Source organism: Clytia hemisphaerica, unplaced genomic scaffold, assembly GCF_902728285.1.
Source record: "Clytia hemisphaerica strain Z4C2 unplaced genomic scaffold, Clytia hemisphaerica genome assembly, whole genome shotgun sequence".
Classification (NCBI taxonomy): Eukaryota; Metazoa; Cnidaria; class Hydrozoa; order Leptothecata; family Clytiidae; genus Clytia; species Clytia hemisphaerica.
Window position 1 is genome coordinate 1,604,493 of NW_027104433.1, and position 24,826 is coordinate 1,629,318.

A 24,826-nucleotide genomic window follows, 5' to 3' on the forward strand; every position below is an offset into this window, starting at 1 on the left:
AGTACTCGACGTGAACTAAGCCATACTTTCGTCGCACAGTTCATTTTATAAGAAATATCATTGAAATTAAGTTTGGCTAAATCCATGCTGCATTTACATTTTATTCTTGGTCAGCTTGGCTATCTATTCCTTGGAATTCTGATAGAGTCCGTCAAATTCAATGAGCCAAAATTTCGCTACATTTTGTGTGACAGCCAACAAGGGTCGATCGCTAAAAGATAGTCTTGGTCAGTCTGTTTGATTGGCAGTTTTACTGGTTCTTGTTCTTATACAAAAATCATCTTAAAAGAATTATTAGTAGTCTTACTAAGTTATAAACTTGGTCTTCTCTGTATGTTTACTGCTTTTTTTCAAACATACTGAACACTTGGGAGAAAATAGAAGTACTAAAAAAGATACTATCACAAGTTAAAGGAGGTCCATTCATTTTCATAAAGTGACCCTTTGAAACCTCAAGATGGATCAACAGCAATTTCATAATTTCATTCAAAGGACTATTTCTGTTGTAAGTTTCAATCTGTCTTTTTGTTACTATAATCGCTTATAACGTTTGTGTACGTACTATATAAAAAGATTGATGGAGAAAAAAGCGAAGGAAAATTTTCTTTCTGATGTATTTAGTCTGTAGAATCTCGTTTTCATTGAGCGAGGCACATAACTGTCCTTATGTCATTTGGTGTATTTTTAAAATCAGATTGACAACATGAAAAGAAAAAAATACCAATTGAGTTTGGTTTTAAATATAGTACTTACTACGTCGCTTATTAGCGTTCGGAGAAGGAAAATATTTTTTTGTAAAGTAATGTTTTTGATGATAAAAATAATGCGTTGACAAGGGTTCAAGGTCAGCTAAGGTAGTGTTGATGTGATTCTGAAATGTAAACAATGTCTTGTGCAATAAAGACTGCCTTTTTGTTATTGGAGAGTATATTTTATCGCATCCATTATCTTTAGGTATGTGATTTTCGAGCCTTTTTTGTACACTGCCTTTCTAACTTGAAATTATATTGTCCTACCTAGAACAAATTAGCTATGGTAACAAATTAGCTATATATGTTTACCGGAGCCAGTCCCGGCACGGTTCTTTTGTGTAACAAAAGTTACTTGTCTTTAAATAAAATAAAAATGAAAATATTTCTTAAATATCACACCTCACTCACGGAAAGACGACAAGACTTCGTTCAGCTTTTGATCTTACAGTGCTACTTGGTCCGAAGTAAATGTGCGACACTGCCTTTCTAATGCTTTTATAACTTTTTTAACCCGAATGATCGAGGTTCTCGAGATTGATATCTAAATGGTCAAATTTGAATGGTTTTCCGTTAAAAAAGTCAAAATCATAAAATAACTTGAAAATGAGGCTGATGAATGACTCTTCTTTTTTTTCATGAAGGAATTGGTCCTATTTTGGTTTTCATCATGATTAATAATCAATTTTATGGTTTCAAAATGAATTATAAACCGGATCTACGTTTGCTTTGAAACAGTCCTCCCTCCATTAATTTCTGACTTCCTCATTCAGAGTGACTGATTGACTTTTTTAGTACAAGGGACTGTTGTTTTATAATCGTAAGGGGTTAGATGTTTGGTCAATTTTGTGAAGCTTTCTTTCGTATCTTTCGTCAACCAGTCAGGACTCTGTCACTGCAGAAAATTCTTTTATTTCATCGCGCTCTTTCATTTAAGTTTTTGAGATTTTCACTATCTCTATCTTACTTTTCACATTTTTTATCCTCTTGAAAATTCTTCTAGATTTTTGTCCTGATATTACATAACAAGAGAGTTTTCTTTATCAAACTATCCCTTTTTTGTTGTTTTTTTTGTGGTAAGTAGGGGCTCTTAGAATATAACAAGCTAAAACTTATCCCTTTCTTAGATTTTAGGTTATCCAATATGATTTTTCTTGTAAGAAAGCTTACTTTAACACTCGATTTAACTAAAATCCATCCCAATTCTCGAGGTTTCATGTTCCTATAAACTCCCAGTATTGGTCCCACTAACTAGCTTTGAAATCGCTCACTTCCAATATTTTCACACGCGGCTCTCGTTTGTTGTGGTACGTTTACTGAAATCGTGACCGCCCCATGCTGATTCTAGTGTTTTCTTTGCTGTTGTCTTGTCAGTAAGTTGAAATAATACAAGAGAGCTTTGCTTTTAGTCTAGTTTTTTCTACTAACTTTTTTTGGAAGTTATACAACAGTCTTGTCGAAGTTGATTATTGTTTTGGAATATTGTTTTCTTCTATCATTAAAGAAAAATCCAAATTTCTTTATATGTGGGTCGGTCTTTAAGTTTTTGATCTTCAGTGATTTTTGGCAAGGAGTTATAAACCACAATTGATTGAGATTTGTTGTCTTCTCCGTATTTTCTTTCTGTAGATTCCCAACGATTGTTTGTTACTCGGTTGTTATAGACTCTTTGTAATTTATTGATTTTGGTTGAGGTCCTCAGTTTCATCCTCACATTTTAAATACGGCTAAGATTCGAATAGCAAATGATCAGACTTGGTTAAATACACTTTTCTTGTTAAGGGTTATTTTCAAGCTGTCAATTATTGAGACCGGAGAACTCTGTTGTCTTAATTTCTGCATATATTCCTTTTCATTGGACTTTAAATAGTTGTCCACCCTTAGGTTTCCCCTGATTTAACACGTCTAAAGCCCTTTCTACACTACCCTACAGAATCGAACAACAAACCATCTTTCAGTTTCGCGTGCATTATAGAGAAATGAGGAACTACTTTAATCGATGGTCACGAATATGAAATGTTGACAGCTCTTCAAAAAGTAGTGTGGCATCAGTTTTCATCCATGAGGGATCACATGTTGTGTGGTTCATGAATGGATTTGAGGCCTTTCAGACAGTTTACCATATGATACTTTTGATATGCTTTGGACTTTCATGAATATACACCTTTTCGACCGTGGCTGCCAATTGCCGCGCGGGCATTTTTTTTTCCGTTTTACCACCCTAAAACCGTCCCAGTCTTTTTTTTTGTACCTAAAGACAATGGAAAAAAGTGTAAAAAAAGGATTGGATCGAGCTTTCAACTATGCTTGATTTGAAATGCGAATACTACTTTTGAAGACTATGAAAGATTTTACTGTATGACGTACACGTTTATTTTTTTTAATATCTGGTAACTATTCGACCTGTATAGTAATGTGTACTTTACGTTGTGTTATCTAAATATCAGATAAAACAGGTTCTATTAGAACATAACAATCTGCATTCGTGAAAAATCATTTTCATATCAGGACTGGTCGAGTGGACGTATATTCAGTACAACGGGCCTCTTTTAAAGATCTGGAAACTGTTCAGAAAAAATATCCAGTGAATTGAACATTAATAATATGTGTGAATTGGGAATAACTATACGAGGAGCTGTTTTTTGTAGGAAAATGAGTTTTCTATGTCTTTGTATAGAAGTCAACAACAACATTGGTGTAATCTGTTCGCTTTCGTTTGATTTTTGTGTTGTTTGTTTGAGTTAATGATTTTCTTGCCTCACCATCATGTGTTTGCCTTTTTTGAATTGTATTTTGGTTTAATTATCATTTCCGATCGTTTAATAGCATGAAATGACTTTCATTCGCTCATAGCTTAACTCTTCAACATCAAGATGTCATCGTCAATCATTCTCTACTGCTCTTGTTGCTAACCGTTCAATATAATTATGAAAGCATTCCTCTTCATTTATCCTTTATTGATTTTATTGAGTGCTGTTTTGTGCTGATTTTGTGAGATTAATGGTTGGAGTGAGTTCAGTTTCCCACAATGTTTTTGGTGTATGAAACTTGATTCTACAGTCTGAGTTGATACAATACAATAAGGACTTTTTGGTTTGTTCGAAGTACTCAATAACATGATACAGCATGCTTTTGAAATTATTTATAATGTTCTTGTGATTAGTATTGATGAGATTTTTTGTTGAAGATTTGTTTACAGAAAAGTTGTCTTTTCTTGTGGTTTAACACTCCAGTTGATCTGAGAACCTCTCAAAACCTCACTTGAACATTCCTACGTCTCCCCTGTGTATACTGTCGTAATGTCATATTATAGTATAGCACCCTCTCAACATCCCACTCTCCTCTTCGCAAATAATAAAAGAGTACTAGTAGCTTTTGTGTAGATAGAGCCTTAGTTAGCTTAGTCAAGTTTGTTGTCAAACTTTGTGTTCAATTTTTAACATTTTCTTTGTCCTACCCAATACTTCTTCAATCAAGTTCTCATTACGATGGGGTGGGTATGATTTAGATATAACAAGCCTATGAAATTACTTTGAGTTGTAGTGGAATACAAGCCTTATAATGTGTTTGGATTGTGACACTTACGTCTTATGTGTATAGGGCTTTAGATATTTCAATATGATGAACGTATTATTCGATTCTTGATGTAATTGATAGCCTGTGATTTACATGTACACTTTATAAATGATTTGTGATTGTCGACACAATGTATAATAGATAGGTTTTAAAAACTTTGTTTTCAAAGTGCTTGTGTGACGTTTTCAGTTTTTTAACGATGTAATAAAATATGTTTGACGTATAGTTTAGGTTATATTTTGACAGGAATCTCGTTGCTCCAATGTCTCAAGTTTTGATTCCTTCGTGGGTTATATAGGAAAGTATTTAAGGGTGTGTCTAAGATAGTGCCTGATTCACATTGCTTTGATTTTTCAATAGTTGAAGCAGTTTTATTATCGGCGGGCTTTACTTTGATTGTTTTGGCCAATTTAGCTTTTCAATCCATTTTATGTTTAGACTCAGTTTGTCTCTATGTTTTGATCCTCTCCCCTTGTTTTCTCTTACACAATAGTTTGTTATTGTTTCCACAGCAGAGAGTTCTGTTGGCTTATGAACAGGAAGTGAGAGCTAGAGAGGATGTTTTCAAGTCCAGTTGCGGATATGTAGGGGTTTCAAAATATACGATATGCCCTGCTGACACAACGTTGTTTCAACGTTCAATCGACGTTACATGGCCGTTATGAATGCTGGATGAACATTGAAAAGACGTTGTGTTAGTTGGGTCATCATTACAAGACAAAGGGTAGAAGCACTCTATCTGCCAGGAGATGATGGACGTTCTCACAATCAATTACATGATTTTGTGTTTTGGAGATTATTTGGGTGTGGGGAAATTACCAGCTTATTTTTGTTAGCTTAATTTTTTTGTTTGCGTTTTTTGTACTTGACATCTTTGAGTTTATGTAATGTGATCAGTGGCGTTGTGGGAAAATTTTTCTGGAGGGGCCAAAGTCAATTTTTTTTAAATGGCGCCCCCCCCCCCAATTTTCCAAAGTGGTGTCCCCAACGACTAGAAAATTTTTGAAAATCGACTGCCAAAACCCTAAATCACTAAATAAAAGTAGGCAGATTTGACACTTGCTAGAGTGAAAAGAAAGTTAAAGAAAGAAGGTGTAATGCGAGCGAAGCGAGCGAAAAATTGATGTTATATGATTTCAATGTTGTTGGCAGCATATTACTTTTGGGGCGCAGTTAGATTTTCATTTAATAATGCTATATTGTTCAAAGAAAACCTTGTAAATTAGCTTGATTGCATAGAAGTTACCAATTAACTGTATTGCGAGCGAAGGGAGCAAAAAAAAATTCTAAGTATTTTAAAATTATCTCAGTAAAATTGGTCCTGGGCGCAATTTAAGGCGCATAAAGTATGATTTTTAAGTTCTCTTTTGGCGCCCCTTGCTCTTCGGCGCCCCTTCAAAAAAGCTCCGCTGGGGGACCATGGCCCCCCGGCCTCCCCTGCCACAACGCCACTGAATGTGATGTAATGTTAAGATATATCAGGAAAGTTAAGTTGTTTCTCTAGTTCAATGCTGTAAATTCAAGCAAAAACCCTAAAAATTTTAATGACACTTCATCATTAAACTCTTAAGACTAGAAGTAATTCAATATGGCTACCATACAAGATGACGTCATTTAGTTTCTAATCGGTCCTTATTGGTTTAACCTTGTGTTAAGAGTGAAAAGAGGGGAGAGAAAAATGTTGATTTATTTTCTGATGTATGATGACCTCTGTGCGTGTCAAGTCAACTCGTTGTAAAGAAATCATTTCACATTATTTTCTATTCAAACAATGATTTTTAGTGGCTGATACAGACAAGATAATGTTATATCTATTTCATTCGTGAACCATTTGAGTATAACAAAAACATTTTTATTCATTAAATGAGATAAGATAAACATCACAACCAATAGAATTTATACGACTGGGTACTAGTTCGTTGAAACTTTTCTCAAGTCAATCAATCATTATTGGAGAGGAGATATAACTTTTTATTGTTTTTTGCTTTCTATTGTGTGCTGTGCCAACTCGATGGAATTTTCATAATGGTAGCTTCTTGTACTATGGTAAATAATTTCCTGTTTTTTGAACATGTATATATTTGATTTGGCCTCTTCTTGGAATCCATCACGCTTTTGTCAGTGCTGACCATTTTCATGTATAAATTTTTAGCCAACTTCAAAATACACTTCAAAACAACCAAAACCTTATTAAAGGGAATACATCAAGACATCTATTCAACAGGAATGGAAGATTAACAAAATTATAAATCTAAAGCCCCCTTTCGTTTCAATCAAAGCAAAATTCAAGTCATTTATGTTATTTTTTTGTCAAGCCCGTTAAAATACTTACCTACTTTTTCATGTAATAAGATAAGAAAAGTTTATTTGCTGTCTTTGTTACGTTGTTCATTCAGACTTTAAAGGTTTTGTTTTTAAATAAGAGTGATATCGTTTGCTTACTCATCAATTTTGATTCACAAGCTTTTACACATTGGTTTGACACAAATGTGGAGCAAGATAGGTCAGAAAGAGGAAAAGAAAAACGTTTTTTGCTTATATCAGCATAACATAACAATAGGCAGACACTGTCCCGATATGAAATGTGTCTGATATGAAACGGGAACACTTATGTAAAAATAAAACCTTTAATAATACACTCGTTTATTATCGTCAACTCAGACCATCAGACATTGAAGAGGATGTTAAATAATTTTTAAACAGTGGTAGTCCATGAGGCTTTACTTTACATCGGAAATTAACTTAAGGGAAATCATGTCTTAGCGGTTAATCGCACTTGACATTTGGAAAGACTCTTACCAAGACTAATGTCCTTTGTTTTGTATACCAATTTCTCTCTAAGGGATGTTTGAAATATGTTGTAAGACCACTAATGATTTTAGACAGACTATTCTTTCCTTTCTTTTTTACATAATCAACAGTTAATTTAGCTTAAAATAGGGGAAATTAAATTACGAAAATCCATATTGTATAGAATGTTACATCTCGTGTTATGCTGTTAAAGATTTCCTATGGTTTTCTTTGAATGTCTCTGTCCTCTTTTGCAAATCTTATACAAATGATAGTTTACACGCGTTTAGTTGTTGTGAAAGATTACATTTGATTTTCTTGTGCTAATCAAGTTGTTGATCCGCAGCCTTTCAATCATTTATACTCGTTTCTCTCCTATCCTTGTGTGTTTTGCTAATAATGTCGTTGCGAGGTTTGATGAGAATTAGACCTATCATCGAAATCGTTCTTGCCTTTTGAAGATCTCAGCTGGTTTCCATATGCTGTCTTTAAATTCACTGTAGATTTAAAATTTTTGTTGATGATGTCGTCTGTCTAGTATGAGAAATCATTGATACATGTTTCAACAAGAAATCGATCAGTTGGTCAGTAAAACCACTTTAGTGTGGTCGTGTTACAAAAATACAGGCTGTTTGTAGGAAAAAAATAAGATCTAGCTGAAACTTTCTCCAGACCTTCTCTATAGGATGATTATACCTCAGGAAAAATTCCCCTAAAATCCCACTGGTGGAACATCCCTTTTTTGGGACATTTATTTTTTCCCCAGGCAAAACCCTAAGGGCGAAATTTTTTGAAAATTTCAAACTTATTTCCAGACAATATCATGTATACCATTCGAAAGCTCTCGAAAAATTATATAGAAGACTTTTAAACGGTTATAGCTGATTTACTTACCTAACTCGAGATATTTCATGCGCAAGTTCCACTTTTCGCCACACTTTGGTCAAAATTGACCATAAATAGCATCTTCTGCGTGAATTATTTTGAGTTAGGTAATGGAATCGGCTATACCCGTTTAAAAGTCTTCTATATAGTTTTTCGAGAGCTTTCGAATGGTATACTTGATAATGTCTGAAAATGAGTTTGAAATTTTCAAAAAATTTCGCCCTTAGGGTTTTGCCTGGGAAAAAAATAAATGTCCCAAGAAAGGGATGTTCCACCAGTGGGATTTTAGGGGAATTTTTCCAGAGGCATAACCATCCTATAGAGAAGGTCTGGAGAAAGTTTCAGCTAGATCTTATTCTTTTCCCGTAAATTATGCTAAACGACCCCACTACTTATGTAATTGAAGAACAGCCTGTGTTATGGGAAATGTAAAGTGATACGCTTGACGTTTTAATGTTCTTGAACTGAATATTCAAATTGCGTTGGAATTTTTATCACCCACAACAGCCAATTCTCTGCACATAAAGTGGTTGTGGTATAACTTTCTCATTTTCATTACCGCTAATTATTCAATGTTTTTGCGTTCTGAATTATTCCAGATTCGAATTTTCTCTCATTGGTTTTAAGGGGTCTCACTAGCAAGATGTTGCCGAAAGTTTTTCGTTTAAGGTGCATTGAAATTTATTTAGAATGATTCGAACCAGCAGCAGTACCACCAGAGTTGAAAATCTCTCAATAGCCCTGACTCACTTATCAAGAGAAGGAAGCAACCACTTGAATAAATCCACTAAAATTGTTTGTGCTTCTCAACTTCATGTACGAACTCGACAGGGTGAAAGATAAAACGACACTTTCATAAAAACTTTCACTGATCTAAGATGACTTGTGATGGAGAGTGATAGCTTCCTTAAAGGGAACACGGGCTAGTGGATCGATCTCCTCCATAAAACTTGAGTGGCTAGGCCTGTGGATGACAGGCCCGTGTTTATTTACTTGTCTGTTTATTTTACAAAACCATGAAAAACTAACATTCCACAAATTGACTTGGTGTTGCTGTACAGTCTATTTAAATGCGCCCAAGCTACAATGTGTCTTTTTATAGAAGCATTTTTTGTTGTTTTAAGGTCTTAAAAGTAGTCTTAATTTAGGCCTTGATTTCCTTGTGTTGTTTCCTGGCTAACTTCGATGTTTGACTTTTGATGATGATCGAATAATTCAATTTCAATTTGTGAATTCTTTTCTTTTTTCAAAATATTACTGTTACTTCGATAAATCAAAACATTTCGAGTACACGTTTTTTTATGAGAACATCCAAAATTTTTGAAGCCTTTGAACGTTCTTAATTTTTTGAGCTTCAAGCCTAAAAATGTTCTGTAACATGTTCTTAATTTCACCACTTTTGTGAGCATTTTTGTCATTTACTTAAGAAATTGGGAAACTGGTCATTTTGGGGTCTGTAAAGCTATAAAATGTTCTTAACTTGTTCTTAACATTTTGACCATCGAAGCCTTGTGTTCTTATATAGTTTGTTCTTATAAAAAAATGTGTAAAAAGAATAATTACTTTAAAATATTGCCGATATCAAAACAAACTTTTTGAAGCCAGTCCTTGAGCTCTTGAATACCTCACAAAGAGAAATCTCCTAAATAACGGCTTGCTTGTTTAAAAGGTCTCAAAAAGCATAATATAATTAATTCGTATGAAATTCACGTTTTTTTATAAGAACATCCTAAATTTTAAGCCTAAAAATATTCTTAACAGGTTGTTATTTTTGACCATTTTCCTAAGGAAATTTAGCCATTGAAGCCTTATGTTCTTACAAAAAACGTGTATTTCTTATGCGTCAAAGGTATTACTTTGTTTTGGTTATCACTTTGACATGATGATTGTATAAGCTGACTTTGCTTTGATATTATACCACAGATCTTATAACACTCCTATATTTTAAGCTTCCAATGCGCTGTATATCAAGTAGCTCATTTCAATATTACGTATGTATTGTCTTCTTGAAGTGACATAATGACGTATAGTGTGTTTTGAAGTCACAGCATTCCTTTGCAAGAGTATTTTGTTTTGCAATATCAAGCATGTTATTTTGACCAAGTAGAACAAAAACAGAGTATCTTCTTTTTGGCAAGATTCCTGTATTGCTAAGGAGGTTTGCTTAGGGTTTGAACCTGGCATTTTTCCGATTCTACAGGGTTCTGTTAGAGTTATCGAGACTAGCTAACAGAGTCAACAACAATTTTAGGCATATTCTTGGAAAGTTTATATGTAGGGGATAGTATTGTTTTAATTCTATGGATAAGATAGACTGATGCTTGTGTCAGCAAAATTGAAACTGCGTGTAATCTGATCTTTCGCGAGTGAAAGTGTTTATCCGAATGTATTGACGTTTATTTCTAGTACTTCGTCAGAGGAGTTATTATAAAGAATCAAAATTACATGAATAATCGAGTCCTTATAATCCGTCTCATCTGGTGTCTTTAAATGACGTGTATTCTAACACCGCACATATATATCAACTAACTCTGCTCCTTCTGAGACTTTTGTCACGTCTGAACTTGATTTTTATCGCTGTAATTTTGTTATATCTGATTCAATGCTATTTTCATTATGTGGTAATACGTACATACAATATAGTTCTTTTCTTTCTTTATACGCTCTGTGATTGAGTGGGTGTGTATGTTATGATGGCTTTTAAATCCTCTAAGGATTTGACTGGAAATTGATACTAATGCTTGTTGTTAAGTTTTGATATTAGATTTTTAAACACCGGTATTGGGGGTAATCTACAAAGTTATTTGTGTTATTACGATTAGAACTCTGACCTTGAACGAGACTTTTTTTATATTTTGTGCAGACTGGACTACTAGAAGTTATTTGCTGCTTAACCACGGCATCTCCCCTGCCCCTAAAGTTATGATACATTGCTTTCTAGGCTACCTTGAGTCATACTCATATTTAATAAAAATGGCTCCAATTTTATCAGCAACAGTCCAATTAGCGCCCCATTGTCAAAGAGATCGAAGTTGGTGCGAGATCTCCCTGCGCGTTTTAGCAAACTCATAACAATCAAATGCTATAATTTAATGATAGATTGAAGGGGGGTTTGAGAAAATTCGTTAAGTTCATTTAGTAAATTTTGACAAGAATGCAGGAGCGACAGTCATCATTATTTGACATAATGAATGGTTAATTGGTTGATCATTACTCTCGAGATTTCCAATCATACATCTTGAATTTAGAGGAAAATGTTGATAAGAAGGCGAATGAAGAGAAAAAGTTTCAATTAGTTTTGGTTAACTTTATGTGTTGTTTTTTTCTTTTATTTTCTCTTGTTTATACTGTGGTATACTCTTCCTCTTTTCGGATAGATAAAGTTTATATGGATGAATTTTTCAAGTAGCCTTTGCCTCTAACATTGTAAGATTCGAATTAGAATATGGAAATATCTTCAATATTTCTTTTTAAGTGTCTTCTTGCTATTGCTCATCAAATTCCGGAAATGTGAAATTTCTCTTTCGAGTAAAAGCGTTTCGATAGATGTCTTAAAGCGCCAGGGAAAGGGGCAAACGAAGTCAGGGATAGGTTTCTAGTCTAAAATGAAGTCGACTGCTCATCTATGTCTCAGTTTGGAGGGAAAGGAACTGGCCTTTTTCAGTTTTGTTGATTCAGTAAGAGACTGCTTAGCTGGAGTTCCATGAGAGGTGTGAAAAACTAGTATGGGATAATCAAGAAATGATCATAAAACTCAATGTACAACTTCCCAGGTGTCCAATTAGGATTCTTTTGTTGCACCAATATGAATAAATTAATGAACGAATTCACTTTACATGGTTTCATTTTCATTGTGAATCAGCCTTATAAATATTATTCCCTTCTCATTTCTCGTTGTTTTGCTTCACAAATAGGAATCAATTATTCAGCAGGTTATTCTCTTCTCAGCTTCATCGACTTAAATTTGACTTCATGACAAATAATATGCTTATTTTTTTCACTGTCGTTCTTTTTTATAAGAAGAACAACTCGAATCTACGTAGCTATCTATCTTTAAATCTTGTTCATAGAATAGTTTGGGAATTTGGGCTTTTGATCTATCTTGTCTAGAGCTTTCTCAAATGATGAGATACTTCTATATTACCACTTTGATAGCACTGAGAATATCGTAGAACATAGACTTAGGTTTCTTATAATTCACATACTACTTTGTTCGTCCCCCAAGAGGCGACCATTCTTCATCCTTTCACACTCGTCAAAAATCACACACAAAAAAAAGAACGAAGGGAAAAAGAAAATAAGCCAAGCGTAAGAAAAAAGCCACGGTGATTTTGAACAATAAATTGTTGTTTCGTTCGTTTTATTTTCATTACATTATGAACTTCCCCAAATCACCTTAATAACGGTGAGAAAAGAGAGTGAATTTATAAGAATTCAAACTATAAATTTCTGTATAGAAAATGATGTATTTTGATGAAAGTTGTGTGATCAATTCAGTCATTCAATTCCATTGATCGATGACGTGTCTGTGAAAAAGGGGTACTGACCTGACTACACTGGGATTCACTTATTGTTTTAAAAGCTATTTATTTTTGATTTACTCACTCCGTGAAGACAGATTGAAACCGTTGGAATTGATTTTTGGGGTTTGGGTTTGGGTTTGAATCGATGTGTTGTAAATATATTCACGAGAGTTGCGAGTTTTGAAATTGTATTGGGACATTTCAGGAGTACTTACTACCTATTACTACCTACAGTTTTTTATTCAAATAAACATGATTTTTGGAGTAGTGCCTTCTGTTAATTTGGTAGGTTATTTCAACTATTTCATGATAAAGATTTCTTATTCGGCTTAATTATATGTTAGTGCGATAGAAATTTCATTCTGGCATGCATATTGTTAGCGTGGGTAGCGAGAAAGAGTAAAGGATAAGAGTAGATTAAATAATCAGACACGCTGCCTAGCCCCTTGAACTTTCTACATCGCTATATTTATACAATTCCGAACAGAGATTTCTTCTGAAGAAATGACGGACAATCTGTCCGAAATCATGAACCTTTAGATGTGTCCGTTAGATGAAAATATCCGTCTTCTTGATGCGATAGCTTGCCTTAGCCGTCGTCGACGACGTACTTCCGGACATTGTGCCCCGACGGTGACGGCTCAAAGTGTCGTGTTTTCAAACAACCAGATATTTTTGTTGTTGTTTTCATACAAAACTGACACGAAGTTTATGTTAATGATTAGTCCGGACTTTAGGGATTTTCTAGTCCATGTTAAAAATGGTGTCTCTAACAACCTTAAAAACATTGTCGCTATCCCTTTCTGTTATCTTGAGATTGGTACGGAAACGTCGCTTTAATTACTTCAAAACAAATAGGGGATTGATGAAGTGTGTGATATGATGAGCCACTGGTCTCTCTTGATTTACGTTCTTTGGGTTTGAATGAGGGTTTGACATCCAGTCAATTCGATTTTGATATGATCTGGTGTCTTGGTTTGTTTTATTTAATCAAAGTCGTGTCTAAATGTAACCAGGAATAACAGTAATATAACATGCGTAATTAAGAATCTAATTGAATTTTATTATTAGACTCGTCATTGTTGGATGTTATGGCTGTAATGTTTTAATCAATGAAGTAAAATTTAGCGAGGGATAAAAGCATTTTATAACATCCAAAATGAAGAATGCTTTCTTAGATTTCTTAGTATTGCTGTGTTTTTTTTAATATCATCAGAAATAAACTAGAGCATTTTATTGATTAGTTACAATCACTCGGATACAGCATGACTTTCAAATTTGATAATTAACCCTTTCTTTTGTTCTCTTTTAATCTATGTAGTAGTGTCATACGAAATCCAATTTTCGATGACTTCTGAACTATAAAGCCTTTCTGTGTGGTGTTGACACTAAGCGTATTTATTCCTCTGTTAAGCCTGTTTCACTAGCCTTGATTCAATTAGATGATATCTTGTCTTTCATTCAAAGAGGTTTTATGTTAATATCTAATCTAATTTCAGTGCTCTCTTCTATTTATGAAACTACTAGACTCATTTGTCAGTTGTCAATGTATTATATCCAATAGTTGATTCCCCTGTTTTAAGTTTAAATGTTCAAAGGGTTCAATTACTTGGTCATATTTAAAAAAAACCTGATCTAATGGGGAAGGGATCCCTTTATTTACCCTGGCTGTGACCTCGTCCATTGGCCCTGTAGAAAATAAAGACAAAGAAACCTCGACCTTCGTTTGTAAATCCTAAAAGTCGTTTCAAAATTACATTGCGTTTCATTCGTGATAACGCTTCGAAGTAAGCCTCGGGTGGGCGCTGTTGATTAGCAGGTCTTAATCTCATATTTTATATTCATAATGATGCAAACTCGCTTGGGGGTTTATAATCACTCAGCGCTTACTTCCTGTCTTCTGCTTATTATCATTTATTCTTACGATTTATCTGTTCTTTTCATGACAAAACATAGCGAATTAGTGAAATTAATGAAATAAAAAGAGTAGTCATTTTATTCATTTGTGATGGTCATGTCGTTCTATTAGTTGCTTGTCATTTATTGTTGTGAAATTACTTAGAGATGGTTCTCGCCACGTTACCTGTAAGATATTATTTCTTGAATTTGTCTTTTTTATATTCTGTTCTCATTTTATTCATTAAACTGCTTATCCTGAAGGATAAGTTTCAGATTTTGACCACACTTTCCTTTTCCAGACTCAATCCGAAGATTATTTATTAACCTAATGTATCTCTTCTCCCTTAGGAAGTTCCCGGTACGGATACACAGAAACCTGGAAAACTACTTCGATGCCCGCAAGAAGGATGTGGAAAAGTATTTCGCTCCTCACCTGGCTACAGATATCATCTCAAGTCGCACGATATCGATCCGCGACCGCACGTTTGTCATGTCTGCCATAAAAAGTTTAAAAGTGCAAACGGACTAAAGTATCATTTACGAAAAGCACACCACATTGAACCAGTTGCTTCCAAACAGAACAATAACAACAATAATGGGAATGCAAATTCACCAAAAGATAGAGAGTCACTCTCCTCCGAAGAGGATCATTTGTTTAACATGAACGAGTACAACTCTAGAGGCTACGTCAACGGTGGTGGAGGGAGTTTTTCATCCGACAGAACGTCAAGCATCGCTCCATCACCTTTAACTAAATCACTGTCTTCGCCTTTGATTAAAAACATACCATTGAGTCCTTTATTGAAAAGTCCGTTAGATTTTACTCAATATTTATCCACTAGTTCGAGTGGTTCCGGATCACAGAGCCCATATCCAGTTAAGGACCGTTACGGTAATTTTTTTGACCGGAGGAACGATTTTACACGGAAATACGGCACAGATGATTTCACACAAAGAGGATCGTTATCTGAATACACTCAACAATGTCATCAGAATAATATGGAGTTCCGTAACCAATGCCAACGACTATCAACGGGCGATCTTTCAAATCCTCGGTTACCTTCAGTCGACTTTCAATCGCAACGTTCTTTCGATTATTTTGATCGCCGACCTGACGGTGGTTTTCACAGCCCACATCCAGGTCACCACGGTGTTTACAATAATTTCAACAATCATAAGAACCCGGCAGACGAACTACAATACACGTCATTAAACGACGTCAAACCGTCAACCTTACATGGTGGTGGACGTCTATTTAGCCCTTTTAAAGACTTGGTTCCACCCAACGAGGCAAAAGAGTATCCAAATAGTCTTATAAACAGCCACCCTCATAACATGCCTTGTGTCTCTACCAATAATAACAATTCATGTAGTTATCAAGACAATCCATATAGCAATAGCCTGAATTTACCAACAGTTGCTAAGAGCCAGTGTCATTTATCACAAAACACTGAACAGATTGTACCGGATATTTCATCGCCCGGGTGTCAACTTTCACCCCCGGCTTACGACCGGAACAACAATAATCATATTACGAACGTTAAACGAGGTACTTCGGAAAGTAGTATCGATTCGGATAGTGTTTTTCAGAACGAGAATTCCGTAATATCACCTGTCCCGACCAGCACACTTTCGCCGGTACTACCATCACCTGATATAATCAAGAAGTTGAGAATGGATAGTATAACGGACACCAAAGAACCATATTTTCCTGGTAATTATTTAGAGGATATTTTTCACATAGCCTAAAATTGCATGACTTTAGGTACTATTTTTACCACAGATTCTATCCTTGAACCCTTATACCTTAATATGGATATCCGCATATCCTTGTCAGGTGTTCTTACGAAAACTTCACGTGCTCGTGTTTAGTTTTTATTTATTTCTTATTTCTTAGTCTCATCAATGGAATCGATCCTTCAATCGCCTAAATCTCTATTGACGCGTCGAACATCAAGGTCAAAGTCCATTCCACCGGCATTGGTTATCAACCCGAATCCATCCTCAATGGAAATCGACTCCAAAGGTAAAGACGTTGGTGTAAAGAAAGACCAAGCAAGCAAGCTCCGTCAACTGGCTGAATTCGCGACGTCGCCACGTAGCCTGTACAACCACAGTCCATTAACGTCATTGACGCCAAGTCTTCTTGGAACCGATGGATCAGGAGTCGAATGGGGCCTTAAAAGTCCATCCAAGTTTTCTTTCTCCGATAAATCGGTAAGCATTTTTCATTGTGTCTACTATTCTAAGTCTTAAGTATAACACATTTTTGTTGACAGTTTGAAATCTAATGGATAAAATACTTTAAGTTTCATAATTGTACGTTCAATTTTGTATCGTTTACACCTAGCTTTATACCATACCATTCGCATTAATTCAATATCAAATTCTAAATTCATTTTCTCATTTTCTGCATTGATTTTTCTAGTTTTTGTTGACACCGACAGTGCACCGTCAATCAGTGGGAAGTGAATCCCACCCCACTAGTGGAAGTGACAGTATAATAACATCAACTCATCCTGTTTCGCCTTACAATATTCACAACATTCAAACACCTTCATATTGGCAACCTCAGATTTGGCCAACACCCGTATGGCTATGTTTCCTCAAAGGTAAGCGATCTACAAATTCATTTGGTAGAATAGTTGAGATACTGAATTAACTTCCCCGAGCGTGGTTTTTGTTTTTGATTGATTCTAGTATGAACCTCTCTTTCTCCAGATTTATCAAAATCTGATCAAAATCTCTTAGATCTGAATAAATATTTACTTTAACTTATTAGCCAGAAGAGTCGAAAAAACTGAATTTTCTTACCCGAAAGTATGGTTTTGGTTTTGCTTGATTCCAGCATTTTGCCCTATCTTCAGAGGTCAAATCTACTTGACTCTGATTGACTAAGTAAAGGTCTTAGATCTGAGTATCATTTATTCATCTAATTCTCTTATTTCTGAAACAGGCTGCCATGTGAAATTTGAGCAGGATGATCTTAACTTTCGAACATCAGAAGAAGTAGCCGATTACTGTACAACACCTGGTGGCAGGAAGCGTGACAACATGAATTTCTACACTAGTGGTATGAAAATTGTTTGCATCAAGATGGAACAAAGCATGAATTCCGCAAGGGTAAGCTTTTTTGACATGTAACAATTCGTATGTGACATCGGTCTTATTCAACAGTGTAAACCTCCTCCATAGAGAACAACTGTAATATTGTCGGGAGTATTTCATCCAACGGTTAGGTTGGAGCCTCTCTTAAACCAACTCAATAAATCTTTTTCAATTTAAAAAGAATTTAATTTAACTAATCTTCTTTCTTCAGGAAATGGTAGTTCTGACTTTCGAGCAAATTATCCCTGGTACCCAACGTCTGGTCGCCAAGTGTCCTTCAGATCATCCTTTCTATGTCAAACACAAGGGTTGGGTAGCCTCAAGTCCTACTGAAGCAATGGCTCGGTACGGTACTTCCTTCCGCGCTCTAGCAGTTGCTGACACTGTCATCCCGTCACCATCGAGCAACAACAAATTGATAGCGACGCCGAGTAACACACTATCGCCGCTGGTGAAATCCTCAGTCGCTGAAGTGTAAGTTTTAATCATGCTATTTATTTACATCTTGTTCAATTCTAAGTTTAAGAGAAAATTTCGTTGTGAAAACCGTTTTGGATGTTTATCTGTCAGTCTATTATGAGCCTATGTTCTTAAAAGTGACTGATGTTTATTTTTCTCGTTTCATTTTTCTAGCTTTACTTTTAACACCAACGAAACGAAAATGTTCACCCAGGCTACAAAAATAGTGGTAAGTTTACTTCATTGACCTTCTCGTTTACCCATTTCGCCATACCCTGGCACAAAGTCTTAACATTACATTTAACAGGCGTATTATTTCATTAGCTCACGTACATAGATTGGATAATCAAAATAGTATCATTATAGTCACAGCTGGTTTCATGAAAACGCCTCTTATCGATTTGAGAGAAAGATCTGCTGCGTCAGTATTCGATTCAAATTAAGAACTATGGAGTATGAAAATTAAATACAACCCCTAGTAGTCCTAGTAATTTAACTTCTGGTGATTTTCCCGATCATGATTTCTTGATGGTCAATGTTCTTTTTAATTTCGAGAACGGATTTTAAGGTAAAGTGGTGGTACTTCGTCCACTTTGAGCCCTATCAACTCTTAAAAGTTCTTAGAAAAAAATATTTCTTATAAAGCCTCTATGATGTCTCCATATGAGCAAACTAGCGTACAATCAATTTTCTCTTTTAATTAATGACAAGCGGCTGACGACAGCGTTGAATGTCCTACCGCGCGCACTAAATATAAAATTCACAAGCGGAAATGCCTGACTAAATGGCTTGTTAAGAAATCTTAATCGGAAATTAATAGCCGGGTGATCAGATCAAATTCTAAGCTTTGTTTAAGAGTTTTCAAATTTTTTCCATATTTTATGATAAAAATACCCTGTATTTTACATGTACCATTTAATACCAAGCTTAATGTTTATGTTGTCTAGTCCTGATTAAAAACTATAATACCGTTTTTTATGTAAATTCTATAGTGGGACTCTATTGCATCTGTCTACTACCCACGAGTGCTTTCGTGTATAGAAACCTCCTGTGATCAGATTTTATAAACGGGAAATAGGGATTTACGGATCGGTTGATGACGCATGCTGAAAATACTCTTATCAAAAGAAAAAGACTTGATGAGCCTGTGATTTATTACATGGGACCTCCTTTGATTTCCTTTGACTTGATAATTCGGACGTGTCTAATTTACAATCTACGTACTATACTTTGAAGCATTTTATCATACCTTAAAAGTGATTTATCCAACTTCTACGAATATGATTTTCCATTTGAAAGTCACCGCTTACGGCCGAAAGGGTCTCAATAAAACCATGGTCTTTAAACCATTATAATTTTTTTTCTGTTTAGAAAACTGAACCTCCTTCCTCGTCATCAACTGCAGCTTTCATGGCGCCCAAACTCCCGCCTCCTCCACCGCCTACCACACTCAATCTCTCCTCCATAGTCACGCAACCGAAACCACCACACTCGACAGCATCGTCTACAAGTTCTCCTTCATCGAGTTCCACCGTAGAGACTATCACACTAACGTTTTCCTCAAAAGCCAGTGAACAAGATTCCAACTCAAGCACCGCCAAACTTGTCAACGAATATAAAAACCTGATGACTAAAGACAAAACGAATAGAGACCCTGAATTCAACAAATCCTTATCCGACTCAGAGTCTTCCCCCTCAGTGTCGGTTGAAACGAACGCCCTGGGCGGTGGCGGAATACGTAAGAAACGAAGGAAACCTTTGACAGGTGAAGAAAAGGATCGTAGACCCATGAACGGCTTCATGCTGTTTGCAAAATCAATGAGAGTCGAATTAACTAAAGAATTCCCTGGAAAAGATAATAGGTATGTTAACAAAATTCACTATTCTAGTATGTTTTTGTCGCAAAAATTAACCAACTTTACGCAATGAGGCATAATGCTTTTTATGGGTTGCCAATTAATTGTCCTTGATTAAAATCAACAATTCCATTTAACATTTACAAATTCAATTAATATCTTTTGACAGTCATGACTTATTCGCTATTGACTCTTATCAGGATAACCTGTTTCGAAAGAAAGTGCGGTTTAGTAAATTAGCGTTTCCGATTGAACCTAAATCTTGCGAAAGTCCTTATCTATCTTTAAAGATTTATTCCGGCCTCGTGTAAATTAAGTTTACGTTTTAGTTCTTTTGGTAAGAAATACGTTTATTATATAGTCAAAAAAAATTTTCGATGCTTTTTCATTGGGTCAGTGTTATGGGATAGACTTTAAAAGAAATTTATAAGAATGTAATAGTCCAGTAGTGTACTAATCGATCAAGAATAATCTTAACACAAATGGTACGTAAGCAATTAGACTGAAACCACAACAGTAATGAAAAACAGTAACATGTGTTTCTGTGGCTAATTTCTTCAACATTTCACGACTTCCTTTCTCTGACCAGTGATTTGTTTCAAGAAACACTTTCCGATAAGTTTGATGAAAAGCGAAAGGGAAGTTTGAATTGCTCTCTAGCGGTCACTCATTTCATGAGCAAACGATCCCTCATTAAGTTTGATAGCAAAGGATATTAACCAACACCGAAAAGAACACATTCCTTTTATGTTCATTCTCATTTGAGCCGAAAAAATCTTTGCAACTTTATTATCAACACACGGCTGTTGTTAAGACTAATAGCAACCAATTTTCATGGCTTGCACTTCCTTAATTAACGGAGCTTCACCCCAAGGAAATTACGTCATGAATCTTCTCCCTGGTCTCCTTTGGAGTGCCAAAAATACCTTCATCTCAAAAATTGCAATTTTCACTTCAGAATTTGCCACACGAAATTAGTCACCTCGTCTGAAAAAAAATTTGTGTTTAAGCTTTTAGTATTAAAATAAATGAAAATCTTGTTGTAAATTGACTTTGTATCAATATTTATTTTAACTCCACAGAGCAATCAGTAAGCTACTGGGTGAAAGATGGCGAGAGTCATCGGAAGAGAAGCGCGAAGAATTTGCCCGCTCAGCCAAAGAGATGGCGGACGAACGCATGAAAGTCAATCCTGACTGTTGGAAAAGGAAACATAAGAAAGACCCCAAAGATGGCGCCCAAATGTCGGTGGTGTCGCCTCTTGGTGCCCAGAAGATGGAACAGAACAATAACACCATGTTGACCAACAACAATGATGTCGAATTTGATGTCCCTTCGCAAATTAAGAAAATCAAGTAAGTCAAAATCAATTTATGGCTTAACAAGGAACTTTAATAAAACTAAGTTTCTTGGTCTGAAGAATTTATTCTCCTTTCAGAAACTATTGAGTTTTTCTGATCAGGTTTTTGTCAAAGTTATCTCTGAGACTATTGCTTGCCCATGTCATCTACGCACGAGTTTGCAACATTACTCAATACTGTCGAGCACACGAACGGGAAATTGAAATTTTGAATTACAGATTTATGTGGCTGAAGGGACAATGAATCTTGTTCGAATTAAGGAAACATTCGAGGAGAGGTCCGAGTTCTGGTGACTTCGGTGTATTGAAATTTTACCCTAGAACTAATTTTCAAATTGAACTCTACTTTCAGACTTGAAGAACCAGACGAAATGGTTTACTCACCAATGGAAGATGAGAATTCTATGACGCCCACAAATTCACCGCCTCCGTCACGCTCTATCACGCCAAAGGAGGAAGAGCAAGAAATTCCTCTTCAAACTTGATGAAAGAGTTTTAATACGAAGTGGTGTAGATGGTGGTTATAATGAGATTACCATCAGGGCTCGAAATAACGGTCGGACATCGGACATTGTCCGACCCAATTGCTGAAATGTCCGAACCAAATTGATTCTAGTCGGACATCATGTCCGACCCAATTACTTTCGGTGCCTTCGAAAAATTTGTCAGAGGCGTTGTGAAATTTCCAAAAGAAATTGTAATTTACATAGAATTAGTAACTTCTTTATTTACACACAAAAACTCTCAAAGTTGCTTTCATTAGTGTTAGATATTCATTTTGTGTGATGCTTTTTCTCAACAAATGAAAGCATGCTTCAAGTAAAAATCATTGGCTTCTGACCATTAATTGACATTTGTTTAGCTTCTTCGTGATCAATGTAAAATTCTATCAGAAGCTTGTATTAGACTTGAAGTATACCCCACATAAAAATCAATCGGACATGTCCGACCCATTTTATTTTAAAAGCCTTAGGACATGTCCGACCCAAATCAATTTTTGATTGGACAGTGTGTCCGACCACCTAAATATCGTTATTTCGAGCCCTGTACCATGGGAGAGATTCCAAAGTTCCGAAGGAAATCTCCTTGTTAGCATGATTCGCTCCAAATCTTATGTTTTTTTGGACACAGTTAGCTTGTAAGCTATATTTTTCTGCATTCGACATTTGAAACCTATTCTTATGTCCTGTTCACAATGGAAAAGTCACCAGTCAAAATATTTTTGATGATGCTGTGATGGTTACTACGTTTGTTCTATTGATAAAGAAATACTACCATTTTGTTTATGAGACTATGTGGCTTCAATTTGTTTACTTCGTTCGACCCATATTTCCTTATGCAAGGATTAGGTCACTGAAATGCTACCATTTTGTTTATTGGCCTATGTGGCTTCAATTTGTTTACTTCGTTCGACCCATATTTCCTTATGCAAGGATTAGGTCACTGAAAACTTTGGTTCATCCAGAGGATAATAAACATTCGAAAAATTCCCTGGTGTTGAATGGATTGCAGGTAGAAAAAGTTTTTTATATCAGAACATTTATTTTATATTAAAAAGTATTGAAAATTGTGTATTAATTATATACCATAACAAGTATTTTTTTGTTCGTTTTGTTCTTTCTGCATTATTATTTTTTATGATCTAAAATACGATGACTATTTTTAAATTTAGTTCGTTTCTTTGTTTATATTTACTATCTTTTGTTATGTTCATGAATGGATTTTTTCTGTCCTATGCCCTCTTTTTCGTTGGCTCCCATCTTTTATTGGTTTGTTTTCAAGCCTTTAAAATTTTACAGCTTTGTCTACACCATCAGTTTTCTACGCCGCTATGATTACTCCTAAGAAATAAATTTCTGTCAATTTTTACCCCATCCAAATTTATCAGCTAGGTATAATGAAATTTACCTTGGCGAATCCTTCCATAATAAATTTTTTCTGTTATGCTTCTGATATTATCATTATCATTAACTTGTATGCAAATAATGTAAATACTAATAAAACTTTATTTTTTACTGTTCATACCTACAAAATTTTTCCCTTTTTTTTAGTTTCTAAAAGAAATTTCCAAAATATTTTTTACCCTTTATGTTATGACTTTAAACTTATTGTTAATTATTTGTTTGGTTGATGAAGCAGGCAGTTTTGAACTATAAACTTTAAGTTGTATGTCCTAAATCTTTGTCGATGATTTGACTAAATAACCACGTTTACGTGGATGGAAATTTGAAATGATCTTCCCATTATAAAAACACTGGTCTGGAAGGCTTTTGTTTCCTTTTATTGTTAAAAGAGATAGAGCTTATGTACCAAATCAATTTATTTTGCAAATGTGATTATTTTGATCATGTGATTAGAAAATAGACTAATCCCAAGAGCAGATTTTGGTAACGTGATCAAAAAGTATGCAAATCGCAACTTGTCTTTTGTTTGTAACAAAAGAAAATTTAACAAAAAGCTAAAACTACATTGCCAGATTGGGGTTTTTTATAATGACTATGGTTCAAGTACATGCATGGCAGAATGATTTCTGTTGACTTATTTTAGGGCTTACTTGTCTACTTCATTCTAGAATATTATCTTTTGATTTATAAGTAATTTAAATGTTTTTTACTTTTCCCTGTTTTTTTTTCTTCCTGAAGATGTATAACTTAATGATTATTTTCTGAAAACTCTATTGTACTATTATTATGATGTTTGCATTTTTTTTAAATCACAAGAATTAAAATTAACGCTTAATTTTTTAGACGGAATAAAGCGTTAATTTTTTCTTCTTCGGATGTCTAAAATTAATGATGCAATCATTTCTTTCTGATGTTGAATTGTTACATGTAAATAAATATATGAAAAATAAAATCAATTGATTTGCTTCGTTTTTTTATAAGATCATCCAACATTTTTTTTGAAGCCTTTTCGCTTCGGTTGTTCATAACTTCTTGAAATTTATAAAGGCTAAAAATGTTCTTAACATGGTCTTATTTTCACGATTTAGTGGGTATTTTTGTCCATTTCCCTAAGAAATTGGGTGAGAGAGAAGTTTCGTAATTTCGGCTGTAGTTGCTGGTATTCTGTGTGATAATTATATTCCACAATCTCAGTGTGTAAACAGAAACTTTAGTTTTTGCTTACAGTATATGGCCCCCAAAACGGAGGTTTCCCTTAATGAGCCATGTTGGTACTTTAAAACCTGTAAAAGCTTCAGATTCAATTCAATCCTAACACATTTCTCTTGAGTCCGAAAAAAGAAAAAAAAGAAAATTTCATTTTTCACTTTCTCGTTTTTTCAAAAATTAATTATGAAAATCCCTTTTTTTTTGGACTAAAACTGTCAAAAGTCAAACAAGATTTGAAATTTACCCCTAACTTTGGAAAGCATAAACATACACCAACATCAAGACCAACTCTGTAATTCAAAGTTTTTCAGAAAATTCGAAATATTTCACGATAAAATTAACATTAGAGGATGCTAGTATTTGGATTGCATGGGATTTTGCACTCAGCCTGGCCTGAAACATTCATTGTTTTGGTACCGGGTGTCCCACAAATAAGTTACCCTCTTTGATTTGATATTGCAGGCAGTAGAAGGAAGATTTTTCAAAGGTTGTTTCGGAATCATTCAGA

The 24,826-nt window shown here is 34.9% G+C and overlaps 1 protein-coding gene across 9 annotated transcripts in view; it reads left to right on the forward strand.

The window, feature by feature from the left end:
* The window catches only part of LOC136820701 (uncharacterized), a 29,216-nt gene extending 5,151 nt beyond the window's left edge, over nucleotides 1-24,065 (forward strand). For 2 of the 9 annotated variants that reach the window (XM_067076910.1, XM_067076908.1), the window contains exons 2-10: nucleotides 14,771-16,136; nucleotides 16,320-16,639; nucleotides 16,851-17,034; nucleotides 17,379-17,545; nucleotides 17,742-18,004; nucleotides 18,164-18,218; nucleotides 19,361-19,851; nucleotides 20,928-21,200; nucleotides 21,558-24,065. In XM_067076910.1, coding sequence (XP_066933011.1) covers nucleotides 14,771-16,136; nucleotides 16,320-16,639; nucleotides 16,851-17,034; nucleotides 17,379-17,545; nucleotides 17,742-18,004; nucleotides 18,164-18,218; nucleotides 19,361-19,851; nucleotides 20,928-21,200; nucleotides 21,558-21,690 — 3,252 coding nt within the window. In that variant the 3' untranslated portion in view covers nucleotides 21,691-24,065. Of the gene's footprint in view, nucleotides 1-344; nucleotides 506-6,179; nucleotides 6,372-12,499; nucleotides 12,809-14,164; nucleotides 14,609-14,770; nucleotides 16,137-16,319; nucleotides 16,640-16,850; nucleotides 17,035-17,378; nucleotides 17,546-17,741; nucleotides 18,005-18,163; nucleotides 18,219-19,360; nucleotides 19,852-20,927; nucleotides 21,201-21,557 lie in introns of those variants that run through there. The other 7 variants (XR_010848632.1, XR_010848634.1, XR_010848633.1 and 4 more) reach the window with 7 other exon arrangements.
* The last annotated feature ends 761 nt before the right edge of the window (nucleotides 24,066-24,826 follow it).